The sequence below is a fragment of the Zophobas morio genome, unplaced genomic scaffold (assembly GCF_036711695.1).
Source record: "Zophobas morio isolate AGI-343-1 ecotype UQ-CSIRO unplaced genomic scaffold, CSIRO_AGI_Zmor_V1 ptg000686l, whole genome shotgun sequence".
NCBI classification, from domain to species: Eukaryota; Metazoa; Arthropoda; class Insecta; order Coleoptera; family Tenebrionidae; genus Zophobas; species Zophobas morio.
Window position 1 is genome coordinate 36,316 of NW_026972789.1, and position 26,270 is coordinate 62,585.

The window sequence follows — 26,270 nt, forward strand, 5'->3', positions numbered from 1 at the left end:
CTTGCTCTGTTATCTCTGAGTGGAGTGCGTTGTGGTTTAATGGCAGTCTAATTAATATCATATATATTGGACTAATTAATATTTTTACATTATATCCTACCTTGGGTTTACATGTGTTTACGATTTTTACAGTCACTATCTGTAATAGTGCCAATCTAGAAACAACAAATAGTCACTTGGCTGTTTGTTTTTTACCACTTACATTTGGTAGTAATATTCATTACTATAAGGAGTTTCTATAATTGGATTTTTTGCGTTCAATATTACCTTTAACCCGTGCATTAGTACTTAATTCCTTTAGAGAGAGACAGGATTTATTAAAGCTTTTCCCGGTAGTTCATATACCATCAACCGACTACCTTTTGGACGGTTAATTACTATAGCGAATCGAGCGAGTGTGCTCCGTACCAGTCCCTCATAACATTTAACTTGTGCTTTTTTTTTTCTCATTCTCTTTCTAATTTGAAGGGGCCAAAAAGGTTAATTACGCTCTAATAGCAGAATTAATAGCGTAGTTACTGGTAAAGTAATTTTCTTTTATTTTTGTCCTTAGGTTTATAATACGCTGCATCCCATGTTAAAAGTATCAGCCGACCAAGGCTGAGTGGCATACCTACCACTGACCCTAGCAAGTAATAAAGCTGACTTTACTTGCAACTTATGATAGAAAACATTAATTAAAATATTTAATTTAAGTCATGATTGTTTTTTGAGTGCCACTTAAATTACTAAATACGATTATTTTTATTACTAGTGAATATAGTAGTGTTCATATTTTCTAACAAAGATGCTGCGTATTTATGTAACTTAGCATATAGTGCAACAAAGTCGAAATACTCTCTATCGAATAAAGTTTTGTTCAATGATACCTCAGCGAAATAATTTAGTTTGCTTCACTATCTTCAATTCCTCTGCTATGGGAGGTATTAAAAAATGTTCTAAATTAAAGGTCACAAACAACTAGAATTTATCTCTCTACTTACATTAGTCAAGAGCCTCTAAGCAACTAATGCTATAGGCCTTAGCCCTTTTACCCTCTTATGTTGTCTAAAGTCTTCTTTTCTTAGTAGAGTCTTTATTTTCAACGGTCAATCTGCACAATGGGCTTTTACATCTCAATAACATTGCAGAATAAACTTTTCCGTATTTTTCTTTAACTTTTCGTCTTTCTCTTAGCTTAAGTTATGAATCTGTTTAGTCCATTCGGCTCTCGATTAGTTTAACTTCTCTTAAGGTTAGAACAACAAACTTCTCTAGGATACAACAGGTGGCTAAAGCCCAAGGTTAACCTTTTAATATTTTTAACATTTTATGGAATGACCCCTTGATTTTCCTATCTTATTTATAACAAATTAGGATAGTAGAATCCCTTGATTAATAACAGAACGCTAGTTCAAAGTCAAATTTTAGTATATAAAACCTGTGAACTACCGAAAAATTAGAAAAAGTTTAAAAATTCGGTTATTTTTAAGGCAATAAAGAGTAACTACTATGCTATAGGGGTTTATTTTTCTTGCCACAGAAAATATCAAATTTTATTATTTACTATGACCCCGTTAACGGTCACTCAAGTTTGATTCAGTGAACATAAAGTTAACATATTATTAGGCCCTACCAAGGTAGGACTTGCACTGCAGCATGCAGCGTTATAAACAGACTAATAAATTAGCAAATAGGCTAAGGTAACCTAGATATTCTATCGATTCTTTTTAAGCATCATTGCATTTACATATGTAACAGTCACAATACGCATAAAACAAAAAGATGTAAAAGCGCAATTGATAGCAAAGTAATTTTATTTGTTTATTCTCTCCTTTTATAAATAAAACTTCATTAAAAAGCTTTATCCCTGCTCATTTAGATCAATTTTAATCATTATCCAACAGGAGAACCATGACTTATTCCAAATTATATATATATTTATATAATTACTAAATTGAAAAGAATGTTATAAAACCTTAATGTATGTAACATTTACGAAAATATTAGTAAAGAGGCTATGATTTCTAAGTATACGTGAATTTTTAAAATTATATAATATTTTTAATGTCTATCAAACGTGAGAGCCATCACTATTCTGATATGCTTGTGTGGGCCAGTTAGCTAGTAATCCCCAAACTTAGTAAAAACTATATTAGGCTAGGAGATTTGTTAAAACCTATTACGGGTGCTATATAGGGATTGCTAACTTTAAAAGCTCCATGTGATCTTGAAAAACGTGGAACGGCCTCTAATATCCGTCCTCCATCTCTCCAAACATACTGCAGTTTATATTGTACAGCAGTCCGGGGTGACTCCAAGAAACAAGAGCGTTAAACTTAAAGACTTTGATCTAATTACAATGCCTGGAGATCCTGATAAGGTCTTCCTCCCCTTTTTTTTTTACTTCGCAGAGGGCTTAACACCCTTTTTGATAAAAATTTATTATAGTTACCTATATTAAGTCAGGTGTTGGATGAAATCTTTGTTTTTAGCTTCCTTTACTTTTTGCTTTATAGGGTAGTAAACTATTTAGAACGCGCTGTTCGCAGTGTCATAATATAAGTGATGGTACTAAACACAAGGTCGGTCCCGACCTTGCTGGTTTTTGGGGAAGGAAAACGGGTCAAGCTAAAGGTTACAGTTACACCGATGCAAACGTAAATAAGGTATAATTACGGTTATGTTTTACTATCGCAATCACTTTTAAAATTTTATAGAATATAACTTGGGATGAAAAAACGTTGGATGAGTACCTTATTAATCCTAAAAAGTACATTCCTGGTACTAAGATGGTGTTTGGAGGCCTTAAAAACGAAAAAGACCGCTCTGGTAGTTTTTGAATCTTGAAGTTTGAATTTTTAGTTGATTTTAATTTTATTGCTTAGACTTAATCGCTTATTTGGAGAAGAGTTGCAAGTCCTAATTTTTTGTCTTCGTGCTTTTGCTTAGAAAATAAATTTACTTATTAGCAACTCTTTTACATATCCTTAGTGTTAATTCCTCTGCTATTATAACGATTGCATAGATTCCCTAAAGTATTTGCCTGATTTACTGCAGCTTCTTTTATCAAATTTTAAATATATATTGACTAAGAGAATTCTTTATGAAACAAAAGTTTTATGGAGAGAAACAAGTTGCTTTCTATTTAGGACAACTGCGTCGTCGGCAAGCTTGGGACCTCTTGGCAAGTCGATAGTGCCCAGCAACTTCAACTTTTCTTGAGCAGCCTACTACGAGCATTATTAGAGTTCGAAAAACAAATGCGATGTCTGTGACCTTCGCTATGTTCCCCTTCTTGGACAGGAAAACCCTGTATTTGCTTAAATCCGATAGCATGTCCGCAAGGTGCACGCCTGTTTGGTCTGTAATTTTGAGAGTGAGAATTAAAAGGGCGTCTTCAGAGGGAAAGGCGGTACGCTGGGTTGCTAGATAGTTTTCTTTAGCACCTGCAGCGTCCTTTGCTACGTTGACGACCGTTTGCCGCACTATCCACTTCGTTACTTCCTACGGGTAGTGAGGGTAGAGCAGATCTATTTAACGTTGTTTAGTAGCTTAACCTGTTGGTATTTTCTTAGCGTTGCTTCGGCTTGTGTGGGGTAATATGTAACCAACTGAAGCGGGGGGACGTCCCAAAGCTGAGCGGTGTTAAGCTCATTTTTTAGGCGGATGTTTTGGTCCAGAAGTTTGTATAGACAATTTATGGCCTGCACAGTAGTGGTTCTTTAGGGTTTAAGAATAAGTTTTAAGTTAGCAAATTACCGTTGAATCAAGCTGGAAAGTAGAAGACCGCTCACTTGTACGAGATGAGTCTGAAAACCGAGTTTTTGTATTGAACGAGATCTTATTAAAAAAAAGTATATGGAAAAACCACTCGAATTCTCGAACCAAGTCGGTTTTTCGGTAGCAGCACTTGAGCGAATGCCTTGATCTGTGCTGCTTACATATAAAACAGCGGCCAAATGATTACTTTTCGAGTTTGCGTTACTTTTTGTCTCTCGAGCTCCGTTCAAGATTGTGTTTTTTGGCCTTTAGAATTTCAATGTCGCTTCGAAGCTCGTTTATTGTCTCCTTCAGTTTTACTTCACTCGATTCCAGAAGAAGTATTCTACCCTTACACTCCTTCGCTTGGCTTGCTTGAAAGGCCATCTGCTCTACCTTACGTGTGAGGCAGTCGATCTTGACCTTGCACTCGGAAATGACAGTGTCCTTAGTGTAAATTTTTTTTTTTAGAATTGCGCACCGCTTTAAGCAATAAACAAGCACTTTTTGCTGCAGTTGCGTTACGTATTCAGAAGTCTCTTCTTCTTTGAAGTCTAACTTGCGCTTGTACTCTGCATGTTCTCGGAGCGCTTCCTTATACGTCTAGCCGGTCAGAATATGCAGCTATTCGGGGAAAGCAAAGAGCCTGTTCGTAAGCTGTTCGACCTTCGCCCTTAAAAGAAGGGGATGGACTTTTCCTGGTTCAGAAGACGGTGCCGCGGTTTCTATAAAGGCGCAGAGGAGGCGCATGAACTCGGTGCTTCTTGTTTCCAAGTCGCAGTCTGTTAGTACTCGTTCCAGTCGCATGGTCGTAGCCTCACCAGCTGCAGGGTCGACAAGAGTGCAGAGAGTGGAGGTGCCCTAGTTGCGCTCGTACCGAAAAATAAACGGAGAGAAACTATTATTTAAACCATTTTCTTGCACGTGGAGAGAACATTAGAAAAATCTGCTAGTCTTTCTAGTAATATACTCAAATTATTCTGAAGATCCGCTGCAACTCTTCCATTGCTCTTGTACGCCATGGCCTTGTACCAGGAGGGGTCTACACCAAGGACAGTAACGGACGGAAGCCTCTCCAACGCCTAAAAAACAACGGCAGCCTGCTATGACGAAAAAATACAGGTCCTCATACTCTTTTTACTGAATTGCGAAGCTTCCAAAAGCACGTCGCTAATGAGGTAATGGGAAACTCGGACGGTTCGCTTTCTCTTATGATGGTCTTAAAATCGCTAAGTAGCACCTCAAGCTACCAGATTAATAAGATTGGAAGGCATTGCAAAACTAATATGTGTTCGGTACGGCGGATAAAAACAGCGCCAGCATATTGCGAAGAAGAGGTGAATTAACAGGGGAGCGAGTGCTTTTTGCCGTAGCACGCAGCAAGCTTTGAAGACAGTCACTGACGCTGTCGAGTGTGTGAAGCTCATAGCTGGATGAGAGGTTCTACAGGAAAATAGGATCTGTTCAATGGTGTTCGCGCAGGGAGAGACACAACGGCTCACTCCCGAGTCGGCAAGCTTCTTAATTTCGTCTAGCGTGTTTTCTGAGAGATTCAAGTCTTTTGTGTATGCAAGCAGCGACAAAAGCTCTTCCTCCTGAGTATTGATAATACGATAACTTAGAATTAAAAAGGCTCCAATGCGTAAGCCCTACCGTCGAAGAATAAAGTTTCACGCCCACTTCGGTGACAGTCGCCGAAATATCGACGAGCCTTTTCAAAAGTTGTGCGACATATGTCAATAGAGAGATGTCCGCTGTATTCCGCATTAGTTGGGTAATGTAGGATAAGAGGTGGCATCTCGGGTACTTTCAGGAGAGTGAGAGAGTGGGTCCAGATATAAGTCAAGTTGGAACATGTGCCGTAGATGCTCTGCAATGGAGGTGGCTTTTAAAAGCAGGCGGCTCAACAACAAAATAGCCTCTATAACGCCTTGATCCTGCCTGTGAAAACAATACAGGTGTACTAAGAAAAGCGGACGGGAGACTTGCTGAGGGACCCCAGCGCACCTGAAAGAGGAGAGCATAAACAGTTGTACTAACTCCACGTGGAGTCGATACTCGTCCAACAGACGGGTCTTAAGCGTCTGTTGGGGAAAAAGGGCCTTAAAAGCTGGTTATTGCGTTGTTACAAGCGATTAACCATGTCAAGTGCCTGGTTTTGTGCTTTTGAGAGAGCCTCTTTTAACTGGAAACTCAAGCTCAATTCCAACTGCGAAGAGTTCTGGGTTCCAGCCATCTTCAAATAAGCAAAAAAGTTAAAGACATGTTATTCTTCTACCGAAAATCAAAAGAGGATCACCACATCGCTGCTCTGGCGAAGGCTCAATATTTGCTCATTAAGGGCAGCCACAAGGGACTTGTACTTGCTAATCGTTTGCTCTAAGGCAGTAATTTTCTCATTAGCCAGCCGAAGCCGGCAATTCTGCGGAGAAAACAGAAGTACAATAGAAAGCAAGTTATGCACTAATAAAGTAAGCTACCTCTTCGGAAAGCTCTGATTTGCAAAAGTCAAGCTCCTCCGTGAGCCGTCTCTGGATATCCGCATGGTGCACTTCCATCTCCTCCGCCATTTGCAGTAGCAATTCGAGTTGCTCAGCGGAATTTTTAAGAGCTCGAAGCTGTCTACCCTGGTCAAGGAACAGCGGGCGAGACAGCGGTGAGATAAGTTACCTTTTCCTCCAAGTGGAGGTTCTTTTCGGTCAGCTTCTCGACCAGCGTCTCAGCAGTGGCGGCATCGTCAAGTTGTAGCTTTAACTCGTCGACTTGGCCCTCTAGAAGCTCTTTGGCTTTTTTTTCTTCCGCATATTTTTCCTCAACAGCCCTCAAGCTAGACACTTCCTACAGGAGAATAATTGGTTGTTATATCGATTATTGAAAGGGTTGAAATGAAAAACCTTCTGGAGCGCAGCGAGAGTATTTCTCGCTTCAAAACTTTCGGAAGACGAGAGGTCGCGAAGGCGGAGAAGAGCCTCCTTGAGTCGCATATTCTGCGCTTCAAGGCTTCTAAGCGCTGCAGAGCCCGCCTTTGACTCTAGATATTTTTCATAAATCTTGCTGGGTGCGGGCCTTTTGAGTGTAGTAGTAGAAATAACCGGTACAGTCCGACGCCATCTCCTCTTTTAACACGCTAATCTCTTGGCGAAGTTCTTCGTTCTCTTCCTTGAAAAAGTATAAAGGTATAATTGGTCTCTTCACCGAAGCAACGTGCCTTTAACGACTGAAACTCGAAAGATAACAACTCTGCGCGCTCCTCCGCCATTTCCTTGTCGAGAGTGGCCAGCTCCAGGGCTTCGTGGAGCTCTAAGAGCTAGTTATACTTGCCCCTCTTAAAATTACCACTTGACAAATTAAAAATGAGCCGACCTCCTTCTCCAGACTGGCCGACCTTTTAAGACCTTCCTGAGTTGCGCGCTCGGAATCACGTAGCTTCTGTAGAAGGTCTCTCTGCGAGCTCATCCAGTGCTCCCTGTGCTCTTCAAACTACGGCCATCTCTTAATTTTTTGGTCCAGCGAACTTCTGGTTTGTAACACGCGTTAAACCTGGTTAATCGTGGCCGCCATTCGATCATATTGCTTTAGTTTATTTGCAGCTTCATTGTTTTCACGCCCGAGGCGACTGGACTTATTTAGAAGAAAAGAAGAAGTGGACTTTTAAAAATCGCAAGGTGCAACGAGGAAGGTATTAACCTCTTCCCCTTCCTCTAAAATCATCTGCGAGGGCTCTTCTAAAATAAAAAGTTTAGTAATAACATTAACTTTGTAAGTAGATTCCCTTGAGGTGCACATGCAGAGTTAGCTTTATGTTGAAGTAGAAAGAATAGATAAAAGTATAACTTCTTGAGGATAGTTTCAAATAAGCTCAGCAGCTCTACAGCACGATTGCTGGTGTCATTAATTTACATAAAAATATGCCGGGGCTCCCGACTTCTTTCACAAAGCAAAAAAATCATTTAATTTTCTTTTTAAATAATAAGCTTTTATTTTCCTTGAGATTAGTACTATGATAAGATGGTTTCAGTAAAGAAAAAAGGCTTATTTTTTTACAACGGCTTTTTTTTCTAACTACGCATTTAAATCGGAGTGCAGGTTAAAAAAACGGTAAAGCACTTTATAATAGAACACAGTATACAACTATTTAAAGTTTTTCAAAGTATAATAAAATTTATCTATCAGTAAATTTAGTGCATCCTACCCGGGCAGCATTAGTCAGAAATAATTTTTAGGCATATAAGTTCATAGGTCTTTTTCTTAAATTACTTTAAAGGGTTTACGTAGTTTACACCGAATATGAAGCATTTACCTAGCGGTATGGCCCTGTTGGTTTCGCTCTTTAGCTCAGCTTCCTGCTTGTCTAGGGAAAAAACTACATAATATTATCTATTAAGCTTTTTTTAGTTGACTTTTTAAAAAAGCAAAAATTGGACTTATTATTTAATATGATAAGCAGAGGCCTAACAGAAAAAGAAATATAAGTATGAATATATGGTAGGCACTTAATTCGCCGTCTTTACTTTCTGTTGACTGTTGGAGGATATTAACCTGTATAACGTAATTCAAACTTAAAACGGTTTCAGTACTTCATAATAAAATAAGTACTTGAGTTTTTCTGACAAAAATACCATGTTTCTCTTGGCATTCAAAATACCTAACTCCTTGAATGCATCCGTTATTTTTGCCTTTAGGAGATTGTAATTCAATTCCTATCTGATTAATTAATAAATATATTGAGGATGTTAATAGTTCATTTAAAAACTGAAACACCCATTCTCCAGGAGCAAAACTTGTGAATCCCATAAATTTTATAACACCATATAGGCCCCTGACTTTGACCTTTGACCCTAACTCCATAATTAAATTAAACGATCTCGGTCAGAGTTACTGAGAAAGTTATAGATCAAAGGAGGAGTTCACAAATGGCCAAAATTTTATCAAACTTCTTTAAATCCAACCACCGATAGGTTGCAATTACTGTAAAAATTAGTGACACCCCTATTACCCTTAAACAATTTAGTTCAAAATCTCCTCCAGCTCGGCGCGGTCCCCTTTAAACTTTGGGGTGCTGCCTGTGCACCTCTCCATTTTTCTATACTTCAACGTAGATTTTCATTTTATTTACATATATATCTCTCAGCTATTTTTACCTTTTTTAAACGAAAATTCTCACACAAAATTACTAAAATTTCTATTAGTTTTATGATTATTACTATTATTCGCTTTACTTATACATCTTTATTTAAAATAATGATCTCCACTGGAGAAGAGCAGCGAGCTCTTATTGCTAAATTATTAGCTATTATTGAAGAACTCAGAAGGGAGTTAGAATTTAAAAAGGCTAAACTCAAGTCTTATAGTCGAAAAGCCTCTCGATAGTATAAGCAACAAAAATTTTGTAAATAGGTTTTACAAATACTAGAGCGGCCAGGGCCTTCGCGGAAATATTGGGGAATAGCAAAGAAGGAGAGAAAGAAAGGTAAAAGGTTAGAACCAATTTGTATTCTACGTAGAATTATGTAGCCTTTATTGTTGAAAAAAATTTATTTCCATACTTTATACTTTAGCTCCTAAATCGAATGCTACTGAAAGAATATTAAGGGATTTTTTCTTACCATACTGGCAGGTCATCGTGTTTTAGAATGAAAGCCTTCTTAAGACAAGGTACTGGCTTCTAACGAAAGCCAAAGGTAAAGCTCAAAGTATTAGTAATGTTGAATAGAACTGAACTAGTTTTAGACCCTTCCTCCATAACTTAATCAAGTAAACTACAAATCGTTAATGCTGTATTTCGGTTAATGCTAGGGTAAAAGTCACTCTTTAGGCGTAGCACAAGTGGCGCTTTAGTACCGTTAGAGAAAGTTTAAGTAGTTGCGTTTCTCCCCTCACCCTTTGTAGAAGACAACATAAGTTATGTTCCTTACACGAGCAAGTCCTTTTTATAAACAACTAACAAACCCCCCCAAACTTTTGAAGAAATAAAAGACGTGGGGGAGACAATGCACCTACTTTTACTTCCTTTAACGGTGCTAAAGCTCCTCTTGTGCTACGCATAAAGAGTGACTCCATAGCGTCGTAAAATACAGCGTTAGGGTTTGCAGTTTACCAAAGGAATTTTATGTTAATATGAAGGTCGAGGGGGGAGAGCCTTTTACCCCCTATGATGGTAAGAGCACAATGTACCCTTTGTAAGTTCTAAATTTAACAACTCTCAAATGAACTATAGTGAAACGAACCGAGGAGCAGTAGCAGTAGCTTGCCATGCTACTAAATTATTGGATCTATAGAAATGAGTGGTAGCAGAGAAATCGTGTAAGTACATTATAAAACTTAGCTAAAAATGTTTAAAAACGACATGAGAATGTTTACCGAGGTAAAAGATGAAAAAGGTAGACCCTGCATTTATCAGGGGCGGAGAATGAGACAGCCGAATTTCTATTTAAAATGGTATTGACAAACTGTGAAGTCGACTAGGGTGACAGATCAAAAAATGTAGTAGTAATTTTTGATTAAAAGCATTTAAAGTTATTGCGTACTGGAAAAAAAAATTTGCTTCCGATTTTTAAAGGCAATGAAGAGGTGGAGCTTGTAATTACTACCAAAAACAGTAGACAGCTGTGTTGTTTGCCAGGGGTTTAGTAACAAATCAATTTTTGGACGAGGAGCATATCCATACAGTAAATAGATGGAAATTACCTTTTTACAAGTAATCGATAAGATTATGAATTTAAGCAAAACCAAAGCAAGTTTTGATAGCGTTTGGGTGATCGTTGCAAGCTTTAAAACTGAGAAAAGATTCTACTATGTCGAATTAGATTATTGAAAACAGTTTTTGGTATACAGAAACCGATGGAATTATAGCGGAAACGCACCAACTTTTTTTTTTTTAGCTCTGAAATGAAGGATTATATGCTCGTAGTAACTTTTAGCATGTAATTGCCGTTAATAGACATCAGCGTTAATGGTATTGTTAAACGGACTATTTAGACCACTGACAGGGGAAATTGCTATACAAGACAAGTTATACGGAATGAATTATCAGATGATGATGTCCTAGCAAACTGCTTAAAGTTTGGGAGTGTCGTCTATGCTCATGTTTTTAAAACACTATGTTCTAACTGATAAATTAATGGAAGAAGTAGATAGAGCTAAATGTCGGAGCAATATATAGACTATAATAAGTGTATAAGTGGTTTGAAAGTAGTTCTTTAAGAGACTATAAAAAAGTTCTATGAAAGGGGGTGTAAGGAACAAGGACACTTGAATTAGAGACATGTATGTTAAATATAATAATAAAGCTTTTAAAGGAAAATTATTAGGTAAAAAGGTAAAAGTAAAAAAATGTTCCTGGATACAGAAGTCTATAAATTTAATTTCAAAGGGAAGCTACTTTAAAGACATCGAGACTAGACAGTAATGTCTATGAGACGATTTATGGATATTAAGGAAAATTAAAAAATAAATATGTTAGTGCACTGTTCAATAACTCCTAAGTTGTTATCGCTGACAAAGAAAGAATGTCCCGTGTAATTATAGCCAAATTTGGCAGTCTCTGATTAGGGAGAGTCTCCGCCATTTTGGAGGGTTGGATACTGTTGAACAAGTATCTAGGATGAAATTTTTTGTAATACCAGATGATAATAAATTATTAAGTTATCAATGCTACTTAGGGACACGAATAAGGCTTTTAAACCCAAAAAATCAAATATGTTGGCTGCTTGCAAGTTTTTAAATAACCAGAATTTCCAGGGCCACATAGATAATCATTAACCGACTTTTTTCTCATTGGTATATTGATATAGTGGCAATTTGGGGGCGGTGAAGGGGGTGTATGCATGTAATGTGAAGGTTGAATGGTTGAGCTCACATTAGTGTCGGGGTTCGTGTGTACTCCTCAGTCATCTCGAAAGTTATTAAATAAATTAATAGTTTTTTAGTAATTACGATAAACCTATAAATTCATCTTTTTTCTATAATATATAGTTTTCAATACTTACAGTCTGTAGTATCAACAATATCAACACCTGTCGAATAATACTAATCTCCTTTCATTACATATTTTGTTACACTATGAGGTTATTAAGGCATTCGCGTATAAATAAAACCTTTTTCTTACAAAATTTGCCGTCTCCTAGGAATACTGTTTTATTTTTTTAAGTTTTAAAAACTTTTAGTAGGTTTCAAGTCCCCCACCGTCCTCTTGTCTAGATTTATATGGCAAGACATAAGGAATAACTATTTCTCATATTATAGAAACTCTTAAAGAAAAAGGGGTCGGTTTTTATGTCATATAATCCGGGGGTAGTGCACTTATGGAAAGTTGGGCCTCTTTACCTTATACTGACTTTTGACACAACCCAATCTTCCGCATTTGTGACATTCTATGTTTTCAAAAAAGTACAGGTTTTCATTACAAACTAGTTGTTCACATCTCACACAAACTACGCTATTTAAACTGTAGACATAGCTCACTTGCGTTGGATAATTTTTCGTTATTCTTAGTATAGTTTAGTCCTTTAGTAATCGTAAGGATGTGACCTCTGAAGTATACATGGTTTAATCTGATGATAATATAAGAGGCAGGCATATATAGAATCAGAGTTTGTAAATGAAAGACTTACCGATCTCTTTATGCCTTTTTAATAAAAGCTGAAGGCGTTATCGACTTAATTTGGGTAAAGACCGATGTTGCTTTGCGAAGGTCGATTCTACAACCTTAAAAAAATTCTAGTCCTGACTTAACAAAGCAACCAGTACTATATAATAGTACTTCGGTCTGTGACCAAACAGGTGCCCGGCTGTTATTACGGTTTCCTAGTTCCTCAGCGAATTTCTTAAATCTCCCGAACTTTATACGTTCTTCTTACAGTTGCCTCTCCAATTACTACCTACTCTGAAGGACGCAGGAGATTTAGTCATCAAATCAACGACGCCCATGGCCAGTATCATGGAGCCGGGACGTTAAATGTAGGTCCTTCGGGACCAAGTACAACTAAAGGAGAGTTAACTATGTCCAATGAGTTTCAACGGAAGGTATATGGTTCAAAATTAAGAAAATGCAAACTTTGGAGATCATATTTATAATGGCAGTTAAGGAGAAACCAGTAATATAAATAATAACTTTAAGTTAGTTAAAATAAAAAAAAAATAAAAAACTTCTATAGTACTAAAGAGAAAACAATAGGCTATTATTGTCAAAATAAGGAGAGCATTAGTGCATATCGACTTTTTTTTATCCGCTCGAGAGGAAATAAGATAAATAATAAAAAATTAAAAACCCATGTTCACCGCTAGAATAGAGGCAATCTATAACGCATGGTTATTTAAAAGATAAAGCATACTCGCTTTTATGTTAAAAGTTTTCATCATTTATTAGTCAGCTTCCAACTAATAATTTGGTTTACTGAGTTAAGTTAGCACGAAAAAATAGTTGTAATTAATTTTTTCTTATAATCTAAAGTAAACCGACTGTTAACAGATATGGAGCCCACAATTGTCTCTCACTTAGCAGCGAGCGCAGATCTCCACATAGTTTTTAGGCCGGAAAAATAAGTGGTATATAATCAAAGGGAGTCGCAATTTTAAATTATTTTAGTCGCCTGAAGAGTTACACAATCTTGACCAGTTACAGCTGTAATAAAGATGATTTCAAAGTCTAATAAAAACTAGGTACGCCTACCTACCAAATTGCTGATACAAATATATTCATCAAACAAAAAAGAGTATATTACTTTATTATCAAGTACCTTTACTTAAAATTAACAAAAGATAAAATAATCAATACAACTGAAAGCAAAGCCGTTATAACGATAATTTTTTCTCTATGGCCTTTCCAAAAGTCCGGATAATATTTATTAAAAAGTTTATTGACTTCTTTTTCTAAGTATTTTAGATTTCCATCATTGTTGATAATATAGTCCGCTAGCTTTCGCTTTTCCTTAAAAGACATCTTTACGTAGAGATTTTAAAATATTAGCTCAAACCATTTAAAAATATTTTATATAAATGTTTTAAAAAGGAAAAAGTATTAACTTTTTTAACTTTTCGAATAATAAAACTTCTTTACTTATAAAAAACTTATAATAAATAATGATTTTATTTAAGGGTATAAATTAATCAATCCTAATAAACTTGATATAACCTTCCTACTTTATTATAAATATTTTTTAATAAAAAAATGGAATCTAAATTTTTAAACTGTGCGATTTTAAAAGAAACTACACTAAGTTTCTAGAGCTAAAAGCCAATAAAGAAAAGGTGAATTTCTTGGTAAAAAAACAAGAGATCACGTAATGACCCCGCCAAGGGTAGTACAAGTAGCCCTCCCATGCCCTTAAAAAGTTCCTTTGACTGTTTTTTAATCTGCAACTTTGCGAATATACACCGCCACAGCGTTAGTGCGCAATAGAAAAGTTTCCTCGATTAGCCACTCTAAAAACTTGTTTTGGACATGAAAGAGGTGCCGTGAAAAGTACGAAAGTGAATTTTTTATATTCACTGTTTTATTTCCGTTAATATTGTTATAACAATTTATTATATTGATTATTATTTTTATTTTTTAACGTTATTAACGGTTTACAAATAAATTGTTTAGTTATTAACGAAAATGTTGTCGTGGCAAATAGTATAAACCTTAATATGTGCAAAAAACTTAGCAAGAAGTAATTATCATATTAACTTGTGATTTTATACGGTTTTTAGCGTCTTGGACTGAAAGCTTACTTCTCGCCATGAGCCTCTGAATTTGTTTGCTTTCGGAACTGCTCAATTAAAATATTATAACTTAAATACAATAAAAATTTAATAATGAATTTAGATTAAAACAACGAAATTATGCTAAAGTAAAACATCTATCATGATCACCGCTGTCATCCCGCACACAAACAACTTTAGTTGTAAATCGGGCACGTTTAGTTCAAGATTTGTAATTAAAAGTCTTTTAAAGTTTTCTTAAAGCAAAACTAACTAAGATGCTAGAAGATATTTCTTTTTTTTAAAAAAACTTTAAAATATTTATAGTTACGTGCAGTTTTATATAAAACTTTGTAAAACACTATACTGATCAACTGCAATTATAATAAAGAAGTTTTATTTAGTAAATATCAACGAACTACTTTCTTTTAGTAGGAAAAAAATAATTAATAAACTAAATGTATTTATACTTTCTGGCCATAACAATTGTGTAATGTTTTTGTTGCAACAAATATGCCAATCTTTTAAGATATAAAAAAGTGAGTCTAGAAAATACCCAAACTTTCAGTCTAGTCTAATATGGAGTAATATTTAAAAAATTTCATCATGCACAAAATGCAAAGCAAAATACAATTATGGTTTAAGTAATATTTTAGATAAACAAAATAACGCAGATTTGAAAAGTTAAAAAAAATTGAACAATTTTTTTTAAGAGATAACGATATAAGACAATGAAACGAAGAACTGCACGATAAAAAAGTTTTTAAAAAAATTTAACCAGTAAACAACAACATTTGGAGAAGTAATCTTATAAAAATTCGTTTCAAATAGTAATGGAACGTCAAATATAATCACACGAGCACCTGCAATTAAAAGTTATAATGATGATTGTAAATAAGTATATGTAAAGTGTAAAAAAAAAAATTTACTGTTAACTAAAGTGTTCTTTATAACGTGAATTTATATATATAGATCTGTTAAAGAAAAACGAAATCAAGCATTGTTTCTAATACTGTATGTCTTTCCAAACTTTATGATACGCGCAAAACATTGCTACCAGAAGTTCCTGGTGGGCACTAACTAGCGACTTGTTAAGGAAAGGAGAAAAGGTGCAGGAGTGGATGAGGCAGGCATACATATATCCGGACCGTAACCGTGCCGCCCACGTGCCGAGATCAAAGTGATGTCGCCTTCGTTTTTCTGAGAAGCCCTCACTTTTTGTTATTGGTTAACCCTGGATGCTATAAATTTTCTCTATGATACTAACCATCTTACCGCACTAACTTCAGTAGTTTATAAAGGCAGCTGGCACCATAAAAGACTTATTGCGTGATATTAATTAGAACAAACTACGCATCCTATACGACTAAAACTGGGCGAACAGTCAATGTGTGAGCAAATTGAGACGAACAAAATTAAATACAGAAAAAAGTTCGTTAGAAAGTTATAATCAAATAACTAAAAATTTTATTAAGACGTATTAAAAATAAAATTTAAGAAAATACAAAAACTTACAAGTAAAGTAAAATATAAGGTGCCTTTATAAAAATAATTATAATAAAAATACAAGAACACTAATATAATAAATTTAATATATGAAATGTTATGTACTACAGGCACACTGTTTGCTCACTATAGCAGGCAATGCGTTCAAAATAACTTGACATCAAAAAAATAATCAGCTAGTTGAGTACAGATATTTTTATAATCTTCCAAAAAAAATTCTTTCTGAAAATTTGGTGTTCTAAATAAAAGTTATAGAAAAAACTTATGCAAACTTTGAGTTACGCAGCGTGCAGCAAGCTTATGGTAAGGATATTTAAAAAACTTATTAAGTAATATCAATAATATACAATTAATTATAAAATTAAAAGTTAGTGACACCAATTTTCAAATAATAATCTTAACTAAACTTTGAAAAGACTATATTTAACTAAAAAGCTCGACTTTATTGAATATTTTTTTTATAAATTCATAAACTAAAAAGGATATGACATTGTTTAGAAAAACTAAAGTCATACTATTATTATTAAAAAAGGGCCTCTCAACATAAATTCAATAATTTATAGTAGAAATTAGTATTGAAAAAAACAGTTAGTAAAAACATGATACTAAAGCAGCTAACTCGTTAATATTAAAAATAAAAACCAGAAAAATACAACTTAACGGCCGCCAACAACATTTCCTTCAATATCGCTAAGGAAAAAAAATTTATGAAGCAATTATAAAAACTTCAAAACAACGGAATACCGGTGTGCACAATTTTATTAAGCTCAATTCTTTTAGATTTGTCGGAAAAAATCACTTTCCCGAGTTTTACTCTGATAATGCAGACACAAAAATGTTAGGGAAAAAAATACCCATGAAACCAGGAATAAAGAAATCATATATTTAAGTTGATAGATATAAAAAGTTAAGAGTGAATAGAATAAAATAAAAAGTAAATTTCTAGCTAAATAATATTAAAGATAAATATTATGTATGAAAAATCAGTCAAACAAAATTATGTATGTAATAAATTTAGAACCAATATATATATATTAATAGTAACTTTTTACCTATCCAAACTTTTATCCTTTTTTAGAAATTCCTCTCCAAAAATTGCAACGACCTTTTTCCAAGTGGAAGTATCTTATCAATGATTATAAACCACATTAAAGTGAGAAATAAATATAAGCTTTGTAAGTGAACTTGGTTTTAGCACATCTGCTGAAATCTTATCCGCGTCTACCACACCGATGGTGCCTTTACTTCCTAACCTTCCGATCACTTTTATGAGTAGAAATAAATAATAGAGCAACTACCCAAAGACGTAAAAATAGTAGAAACAGTAGATTTTCCCGAAGCAATGCCTCCCGTTAGGCCAAGAAGGACCACCATAACTAACTCTAAAATTAAACTAAACCCCTTAAATACTTGTAGCTACCAGTAAGTAAAAGGCAGTGAAGGCTTAACGCAATATAATGAAAAAGGGCGCACGCAGGGAGTGGGGCCTTTTATAATTATTTTGCTCTAACCCAAGGGTTACACTCTTGTTGTGTGTTAGCGGTGACACTTTCACAGGTTAAATGCCCATGCATCGCAGACCAAAAAAGAGTGTCGCATTGGTGAGAATCGAACTTACGAATTTGAGTATCCACCTAATGCTCTTAACCGCTGAACTACGACGGCAACTCTCGGTCCCGGTATTATGACCTTATGTATTTAACCTTTTAAACTGAACCACGCCGTAAATTACAATAAACCGGGGACAGTTTATTAAATTATATATTTGCCTTCATTAACACATTAAGCAAATATCTTCACGAGTAAGCGTCATTTTATATATATATTATACTTTAGTTTGTTTATTTTAAAAATTAATACCTTTGGGTATTCCTATTGGGCCTTGTGATAGATTATCATTGTTTTTGTTTTCGAGTGAATACACTTGCGGAGTCATGCCCCTACCCTTTTTAAGGAGGGAGAACACAAGTAAAGCGGTTTTTTAAAGCTCCTCCGTGGTATGCAAGTGGTGGAAAGAAAAAGTTTTTTTCACCCAGTTCGTGCACTTAGATATTTTTTTAGAAATGATTTGTGTAGATGCTCGGTAAATTCGAGAGCAGACTACTTAGCTTTACTAATAACTTATACTAATATGCCAGAAGTCGTATATAAGTTCTTGAGCCCACTGGTAGTTAGGTTGCATGTTAACACGTTCAAAGGGATTTCGGAAAAAAACTTCAAGTGGTTTCATAGTTTTCGTACAACGTTTCATTGCCCGCCAGACAAGGCGCACAGTTTTGTTAGGCGCAGGGATCTTGTTCTATTGCGTCTGCAGGAGTACGATCGTCGACGATTTTCGTATGTTTGAGCAACAGCTGCCTAGTCCATAAAAGCTCTAACGCAAACTTGATTGAGAAGCAGTTTTTCGCCAACTGTAAGGGTAAATACCCTGCAAATTAGAAGTTGCCAACATTACTTTTAAAATACACCTCATATAGAAAAACCTGTTTAACACCTGCCATTATCTCACAAGACAGAACAGTTTTACTGTCTAAACTTATACTCAATCTACTGCAGATAAAAGTACACAAATACCGATTACTTAGATAAGATAATTATTGAACAATTTGTTAGTTCTCCATAGCCATTAGCACACAAATCGCCATATTGACAGTGAACTTATTTTCAAATTAAGCACTCGACAAGGGTTAATAAGAATACGACCTTATTTTGCTTTCTGAAACTCGCTCAGAGAGTGTTCAGAGATATTTCTTACTAACCACACGTTTTATGGAAAAGACCGATTTATTAATAATAAGGGTTTTGGAGGTGTAGATACTCATTAATTAAAGACGACACTTTTATTGGAAATACTTCTATATTACAGCGTATTGAAGCACTGACATGCGCACTAAACATCAATATGTTCCTTAAAATTTTTAACTTATTTAAAGCCCCGAAGGATGGCCTAATAAAATAGACATAAAGAGTTGAATGATAATGCTGGCAAAATATTAAAACCGCATGCGGAAGGGAACAGCATATTAGTGTTAGCTTCTTCTGAACCTACACACTTATTAACTTGAGATTCCAAGATTGTAGGAGACTTTAATTTTTTAGAGAACCTACGTCTACATGTACGCATCATAACCCTCTACAAGTTATCATCCTATATTATTTAGTCCAGCTGTAAATTGGGAATAATTACTTCGAAGAAATTTAAAAAGTTATTAATCAACTGATTGACTCTTTTTAGTAAATCCATAAGCGACTTTTTACCGCCCTTCCCCTATCCCGCTTATTAATCCGGGATTGACGAAACTACATCTTTTATTAAAGATTTCGTTGAGTCTTTTTATTATGGGGTTACCTTTAACCTTCAAAAAAATTAAAACTTTATGCTTTTTTTCGCATTAATGAACTCTTTATCAAAGGGCGTCGTTCAAGAAAGTTTAAAAAGGTCAGTAATACTTCGTAACAAGAATTGCGAGCTTTTAAGACGACCGTTGATGTGGATGACAAAAATAAGTCTTAGGTTTCTATGATAAACAACGGGAAGTCATTACTCAAACTCGTAAAAAGTCTTCGTTGTTGAGATTTTGTATCGTCCCTGTAAGAGACTACTGTAAACAGGTAGGGGACGTGCTCTGCACATACTGGAACAAACATTCCTTTTTTCTACGCTGTGCAGACCCGTCTTTCACTTTTAAAGTCTTTACCAACATAGCTGAGATCCTTATTATTATTGACAAACTTGACACTTAGTAAAACTTGGGCCCCGCTGCAATCTTTACCAATTGCTTAACAATTTTTCTTTCACTTATAGAGCTCAATAACTTAGTTATTTTCATTTTACTGCCTACATATATTATGACAGGTTGATGGTTTCTATATACACAGAAAACACTCTTGTCCAGCGAATACACCTTGATAACCCCCATAAGCTTACTCTTCTGCTTAAAAATAAACTTGCGGAAGGTCTGCTTCGATTACGGTTGCAAAGATTGGTTAACATTGAAAACTGTATTTTAGCCAATCATTTTGGTACTCGAAGAAGTCATTCCACCGCTGAGCAAATCTCATAGGCTTGTACTTAACTAAAAAAAAGTTACTCTTGGTTTCCTTAGCGTAGAAAGTTATTAACAGCGTATAGTATAAATGTTTTATAAAATTTGATAAAGGTACATTTTCTGTATTTTGATACAAATTATAGAGCCGTTTCTTAGCGATAGGTCCTTTGTTATCCGCGTGAGAAAAGACTATTAAACCTTTGACTCTAGTGCTGGTGTTCTTTTACGAGCAGTTAGTGAGTTAGTTAGATTTGCGCGTAAGTATTCAAAAGAGATGTGACAGTAATTATTCGCGAGGGGTAATCTACCTTGCTTGTTTTGTTTATTAATTGGGCAGTCTGTGAACTTTGAGAAATTCGTCTCCATTACTCGCAGAGGTTCTTCTTTCATTTACATGCCATTCCTCTAGAATAGACCTAGTATATGAGTCTTCAATCATTATGAACTATACTTCTAGAATACTGGATCCGCAACTGTTTTCATATCTGTCAAAGAGTAAAGGGAACATTTCATCTATTAAGGTTAATAACCTCTTCAGGTGGTCTTGGGTTCACTGGGGTTATATCTTCCAGCTCAAAAACTTCATCTTGGATTGTTAATTCGTTGACGCAGAGGTAACAACTGATCTTGGACTTCTTTAGCTTCATCAAGGTGCCGAAGCTTGATTTAAACAGGTTAAATAGGAACTTATGGGTAGCTCCGCTTAGAAACATCAATTTTTTTTTTTAATCATTTAAATGCTAAACCCTATTAGAGACTAGCCGTACATCATTATCTCGTCTTAAGTCATTCTTCTGACCTGTAAAATTAAATCCAGTTGACTTAAAATATACTTCGTTCTTCTCCAATCACCGTAGAAATTGGGTGTTAAAAAGTGGTTCTTTAAAAAGTGGTTCTTATTTGTTTATAGGAGAGACTCCACTTTAGCTCGAGTCTCCTAAAACAACATCTAAGTATATTTCTTTTTGATCAGAGTCCACCTCTGTTTTTAAGGTAAAAAAATTTCTTTTTGGGAATATTTAGCTATGAACTAGAAACTTGCCAGTGATATTAATTTATTGAAAATAAAAAAACGCAAAATTGTGTAATTGGAATAACTTAATAATAACGAGATGTAAAATTAAAGAAAAATATTGCCCTTAATCCAGATAAAACGAATGTAGAACTAGCTCGCAAAAAAGAATCTAGAAACAAAGATATTAAGCTTGCAGAAATAGAACTAAGGAGATTGTTGAAAAGGAAAGGAATTAAAGTCACAGTACAACAAATACCGAAAGTATATTAGGTAAGGTCAGCGCATTTATTATAGAGATTAGAGCATATTCTATCTTATCCGAGAGGGCCATGTTCACATTGTAAGAGAAGTAAGAGTTAGTATTAACCGCTTAATCTTTAACTGAAAATCATGAGCATTTGAGCGCAATATCGAGATATAAACCCCTAAATCATAGTAATTAGGTTTGACGGATCATTCCAGCATTATTCAGCAACAAATGCCTAACGCAACTCTCCTCACTACTTAACCCTTCGTTAGGGTGCTGGAAGATAAAGGCACCATTATTTCTTGAGGGGTATTCTGCAGATAAATTTCTCAATTTTTTAGAACAAGTTTTTTACATGTATCAGGGAAATAGGGACTTTTACTTTAAAGTTAAAACACTTAAAGTAATTTATACACACCACGTTATCAGGGAAAACCTCAAATAGTAGCGCACGAAGGAACCAGGACTGGGTTATCTCTTACCCCGAAACACTAAGGATGGTTTAAACTTTCTTAGCGCTGTACGCCGATGACACTGTTATATACAATAGATCAAGAATTCCACCTTTTGCGATTAATATATGACTTTTCACCTTTTCTAAATTTTTTATGTTCTACTTTAGTAGGATTAGATAGTTAGCTATCATTTCTAGAGTAGTAGTTAAGCTTTGTTCTACTAAAGTGGAACTTTACTGTGGTTTACTTAGTAAATCCGTCATCAGCATTGGAGAAACTAGTTCGAAATAGTCCAGTATTATTGTGTAAGCAACAAGATAACTGTCTTCTAAATAACCTTGAAGTTCGCCTGGTAATTTTTCTTACATAACCGTAGGAAAGTAAACCAACTAGTACTAACTTAAAGGCTAAAAGTACTCAAATGAAGTCAAATAATGGAACAGCAGCAGAGATAAATTGACAGTTGACGAAAGTCAGGTGATCTAACAAGGAATAAAAGCAAGGAAGAAAATAATAACCTTGAACTAATAGTCATAGTTAAAAAATCTAGTGCTTCTTTACGAGTATTAACGATTGGTTAGAATATATGGACAGCGATTTTTTTTTATTGGCTTTATTTTAGTAAAAGTATTTTAGCTAAATAACTTTGAGACTTTGAGGAGTACTAGCTTCCCCTTTCGGCTCTGTTTCTCCTAAGAAATCCCTATGAAAGATCTATTGAAACTAATAAATAAATGAATAAAATATTAATAGTAAGCTAAGTTAGGCGATGCACTACTTCACATCCGAGTGAGTTCTTTTTAATTGAAAGCCATAAAAGCAAGAACTGCATAATGAGTGATGTTCTAATAACACTTTAACTCTGTTTCCGGAGTCGCTAGTACAGTCACATAAAGCAACAGAAAGTTTGACTAAATAACGAACTTAACTGGGTGACGGTATTAGTGTTAGTTTCCTAGATTCGATGCACCTTGTTAGAAAATGTATTGTTTGCTAGGAGCCTGAATGGTGTTATTAGCTGGTACTCTATATATATATATATATATATATATATATATATATGAGGTGCATTGGGATCGGCAGCTTATATAAGCATATCAAACAACACTATTTAGTCCAGTAGCCAGCGACACAGTTATCAAGGCCGATCGAATGAGAACCGAACTAACACCAGCGTAACCATGCACTTAGTATAGAAAGCTGCCTCGATGAATTTCAGTAAACTTCAAAGTCGCTGTCCATATTTATCGATCACTTTTTAATGCTTAGAATTAAGCACTAGATTACTACATACTCTTTAAAGCCCCTGTTCACTATAACAAAGCTAAGTGAGAAACACTATCTAAGCTTGGATTAGCTATATTCGCAGAAGATTTGAATCTTAAGCCTTACTATTTTTCTTTATTACAAAGTTAAAATAATAAAACCTTCTGCTTAGCCTAATTTGTTTATTCACTGAGGATTACCCTTTTAACCAATAAGGGGTTTTAAGTGAGAAGCCAACTCGTTAAATGTTACCAGACTAAGAGCGCCAGCAGATGCAAATTTCTATATAGGCACGGTCTCTTTCGTGGATTTACGACATGAACCTGTGGATCATGAATCCTTGCTTTCTTGAAGAGCGTACTATACTTGCAGCTCACAACTCAGAGCCTTAATCAGGAAGGTACCATAATCACAAAGAAAAGGTTTGGTAAATGATTACGCTAACCCTATTTTAGCAAACAATAGCCAAAGAGTTGTATAGGTTAACAAAATGACTCTTACCTCAAGAAATGAAAGAAAAGGGTTATAATAAAAGATTTATCTTCACTTCAAGCTCGCGCGCTTATATCTAATATATATACTAGGTAGTAGCACTATTCTATGATAGCGCTAGTACCCCATACAGGAAGATCCCGTATAGGAACCAGCACTACCAATCAGCGGCCGAACTAACCGGCTCCGAGAAGCAATCCTAGTAAAGGACACTCTCAGAATCCAGCGAGCCAAGAGTAGCCAACAGCACTAGTATAATACATACAGAAATCGTACATACTAGCACTAAGCAACCTTCTAAAACTGATTACAGGAGACCCTCTAGGAATGCGAATTGACGCTTTTTTTTAGAATACACAGCGCCTAGCCGATAATTACCTAAAAGCATCTAAAGGTCACTGTAGTGGGTGCTAGCTACTCTCCTTTCCCTCTCACTTTGTTAAATTTGCAGAACACCTTATTATACTAGATAATGTATTTAATGCAAGATTTAATAAGAAACTTATTACTAATATACTTACAATAATTAACATTCTATTTGTTATTTTGTAACTTATAATATAGCAATAATAAGATTTATAACAATTAAATAGGAAGAGTTAAGATATATATGTATATATAACAACTAATATGTACTAGTAATATCGCAGGTTATATTAATAATTTCATTGCATCTACTAAGTTAATATAGCTTTGCTCATATTAGTTCTACTTTATGAAAATGCTACTATAAAAGTTATGCTTGGCTTTATATATTTTCTTCACATGGTTTTTTATGGTAAATCCTTTTCAGAAGCCAACTTTTTATACTTTTTCCTTGGAAATAGTAAATAAACAGTTTACGTTATTTTACTCAGAAAAATTGTAGCATGCCAATGCAATTAAAAGTTTTTGGCTCTTTTTTTGTTGTTAGTCCTCTGCTCCTGCATTTTGTAGCCGCCGATAGTTAGCTAAAAATTTAGTACCTTTAGTTGGTTAAGAAGTAGTTATTTTGAGAGCTCTACTAATACAATTATCTTGTCCTTAGACGGAAATATTTAAATTCTATTAATAATTCAGTTCCAAGTTCATTTTTATTAAGTTATAATACACAAAATAGTTTTACGATCTTACAAGAATCGAAATAAAGCAATATAAGATTTTGCTGTTAAATTTCTATCATCTTTAAAGAAGGCAAGAAGGCAAGTAGGCAGAGAAAAAAATCTTTATACAAAATATTTCTAGCTATGCTAATAAATAAAGAAGTAAATGAAGTGCCTATAATCGTTAATTGCAGAGTGAGCTAACCAAATGCTATGCGAGGCTAAACTTAATTTTATTAAAGACCAATTGTTAGTAAAGTAACTTAACCTGCATGTAACACAGTTTATCGCAAAGTAAATCACAAACTAACTTAATAAAACTAAACTTGCTTTGTTAGGCATAAAAAAAAATTTATATAAATACAAACTTAAGAAAAATATTTTTTTTATTAAAGAGAAACCTCTTGAATATTAGCTTCTATAAAAATTCTGGTTGTTCTCATTATTTTATTGTGCTAGGAGTAAATAAAATATATTTTATTTATGTCCCAATCAAATTGAAATTAGAATGGTCTCCACAGCTCCGCCCTTCCAGATAAAGCTTTACAAGATAGATTAAGTGGTTGCTTATAAGCACAATCTAATTTAACATCATTAGAGCTTTTTTTTAAAGAACTTAAATTGTTAACATTTATATTATCAATTAAAATTTTGTTATTATTTTTATAAAATTGATTTGCAAGATTCTTAGGCTCTTTTTTTTCGCCTAAATAACCAAAATAGTTGGCGTATTTCATCGACTTAGCTTGTTTGTAATCTGTGATATTATTACCCGTGTAATAAATTTTTATATAATTATTACTGTTGAAAGTGTAATCATATAGTTTTGATACTGTCTCAGAGTCGTGAAGCTTGCAAAGGATATTTCCCCCCACCTCATTTTCATAGCTCGGGAATGACCATTCCGATTTTAATGAATTTGAATTTTTCTCTTCTAAATTGCCATTATAATTATAATTATAACAATAGCTAACAGGTTCAGTAAATTGATCTAAATTTTGATTAAGAATTTGAAGTTTTACTTCCTCCGCACCTTCTGATATATTTTTGGTAATTTTATAGCTGTAGGAGACAGAGTGAAAAATTTGGTTTTTGTTGCAAAACTGGAGCCGGTTATTTAAGTTTTTTGTTTTGGTAATATGGTTAAAATTCCTGCTATTATTGTTTTGGGGTGTTCTTTTGTTGATGATATCTATCATACCTTTTAATTTGCATTTATTACAGTAGAGCCTTTTTTTATTTCCAGCATAATTACAACTTGGAAAGCGGCCACAGCCCCCTAGGCATCTCTTGTTCATGACATCTATCATTCCTAGGAGTTTACAGTTTTTGCAATATCTTCCTTTTCTCTCGAATGGATAATTATATATAGGGGCTTTAAACGTTCCGCAACCTCCCAGGCATTCCTTTCGTTGCACATTAACCATGCCCTCCATTCTACAACTATTGCAATACAAAGCTTTTTTTTGCCCAGGATAGTTATAAATTGGTATTTTTCCGCAACCTCCTTTGCACCTTTTACTCATTACATCAACCATGCCATCTAATTTGCAAGTGCTACAGTATAGACGTTTTTTTAAGTTGGGATAATTATAGGCCGGAATTTTTCCGCATCCACCGGCACATCTTACCAGTAATATAAAATGTAATAACTAAACCTACAACTATATAATTTGATATATATACCTTTTGGTGGTAACATCAACCATTCCTTCCTTTTTACAAGCTGTGCAA

At 34.6% G+C, this 26,270-nt stretch overlaps 3 protein-coding genes across 3 annotated transcripts; 1 reads left to right on the forward strand and 2 right to left on the reverse strand.

Moving 5' to 3' along the window:
• The first annotated feature begins 2,273 nt into the window (after positions 1 to 2,273).
• LOC135121742 (uncharacterized) lies at positions 2,274 to 2,922 on the forward strand. The gene is made up of 4 exons (XM_064046022.1): positions 2,274 to 2,362; positions 2,499 to 2,648; positions 2,700 to 2,811; positions 2,868 to 2,922. Exons 1-4 carry the CDS (start codon positions 2,342 to 2,344, stop codon positions 2,903 to 2,905), a joined length of 321 nt encoding a protein of 106 aa, XP_063902092.1. The 5' UTR covers positions 2,274 to 2,341; the 3' UTR covers positions 2,906 to 2,922.
• A 144-nt stretch (positions 2,923 to 3,066) lies between these two features.
• LOC135121745 (uncharacterized) lies at positions 3,067 to 8,589 on the reverse strand. Its single transcript, XM_064046025.1, has 30 exons — positions 8,503 to 8,589; positions 8,338 to 8,445; positions 8,235 to 8,280; positions 8,042 to 8,104; positions 7,429 to 7,466; positions 7,282 to 7,362; positions 7,105 to 7,221; positions 6,950 to 7,048; positions 6,834 to 6,900; positions 6,636 to 6,772; positions 6,412 to 6,579; positions 6,222 to 6,359; positions 6,041 to 6,163; positions 5,882 to 5,977; positions 5,749 to 5,825; positions 5,549 to 5,682; positions 5,395 to 5,495; positions 5,244 to 5,336; positions 5,041 to 5,184; positions 4,874 to 4,987; positions 4,653 to 4,823; positions 4,408 to 4,602; positions 4,246 to 4,344; positions 3,968 to 4,188; positions 3,851 to 3,915; positions 3,742 to 3,791; positions 3,540 to 3,686; positions 3,399 to 3,486; positions 3,259 to 3,344; positions 3,067 to 3,209 (listed from the first exon to the last, which is right to left on the reverse strand). The coding sequence occupies exons 1-30, from the start codon at positions 8,587 to 8,589 to the stop codon at positions 3,084 to 3,086; spliced, it is 3,279 nt and encodes a 1,092-aa protein (XP_063902095.1). The 3' UTR covers positions 3,067 to 3,083.
• A 4,413-nt stretch (positions 8,590 to 13,002) lies between these two features.
• LOC135121746 (dephospho-CoA kinase) lies at positions 13,003 to 17,342 on the reverse strand. Its single transcript, XM_064046026.1, has 9 exons — positions 17,229 to 17,342; positions 17,116 to 17,178; positions 16,983 to 17,055; positions 16,675 to 16,745; positions 16,573 to 16,620; positions 15,203 to 15,287; positions 14,411 to 14,492; positions 13,520 to 13,681; positions 13,003 to 13,038 (listed from the first exon to the last, which is right to left on the reverse strand). The coding sequence occupies exons 1-9, from the start codon at positions 17,302 to 17,304 to the stop codon at positions 13,003 to 13,005; spliced, it is 696 nt and encodes a 231-aa protein (XP_063902096.1). The 5' UTR covers positions 17,305 to 17,342.
• Positions 17,343 to 26,270: the final 8,928 nt, after the last annotated feature.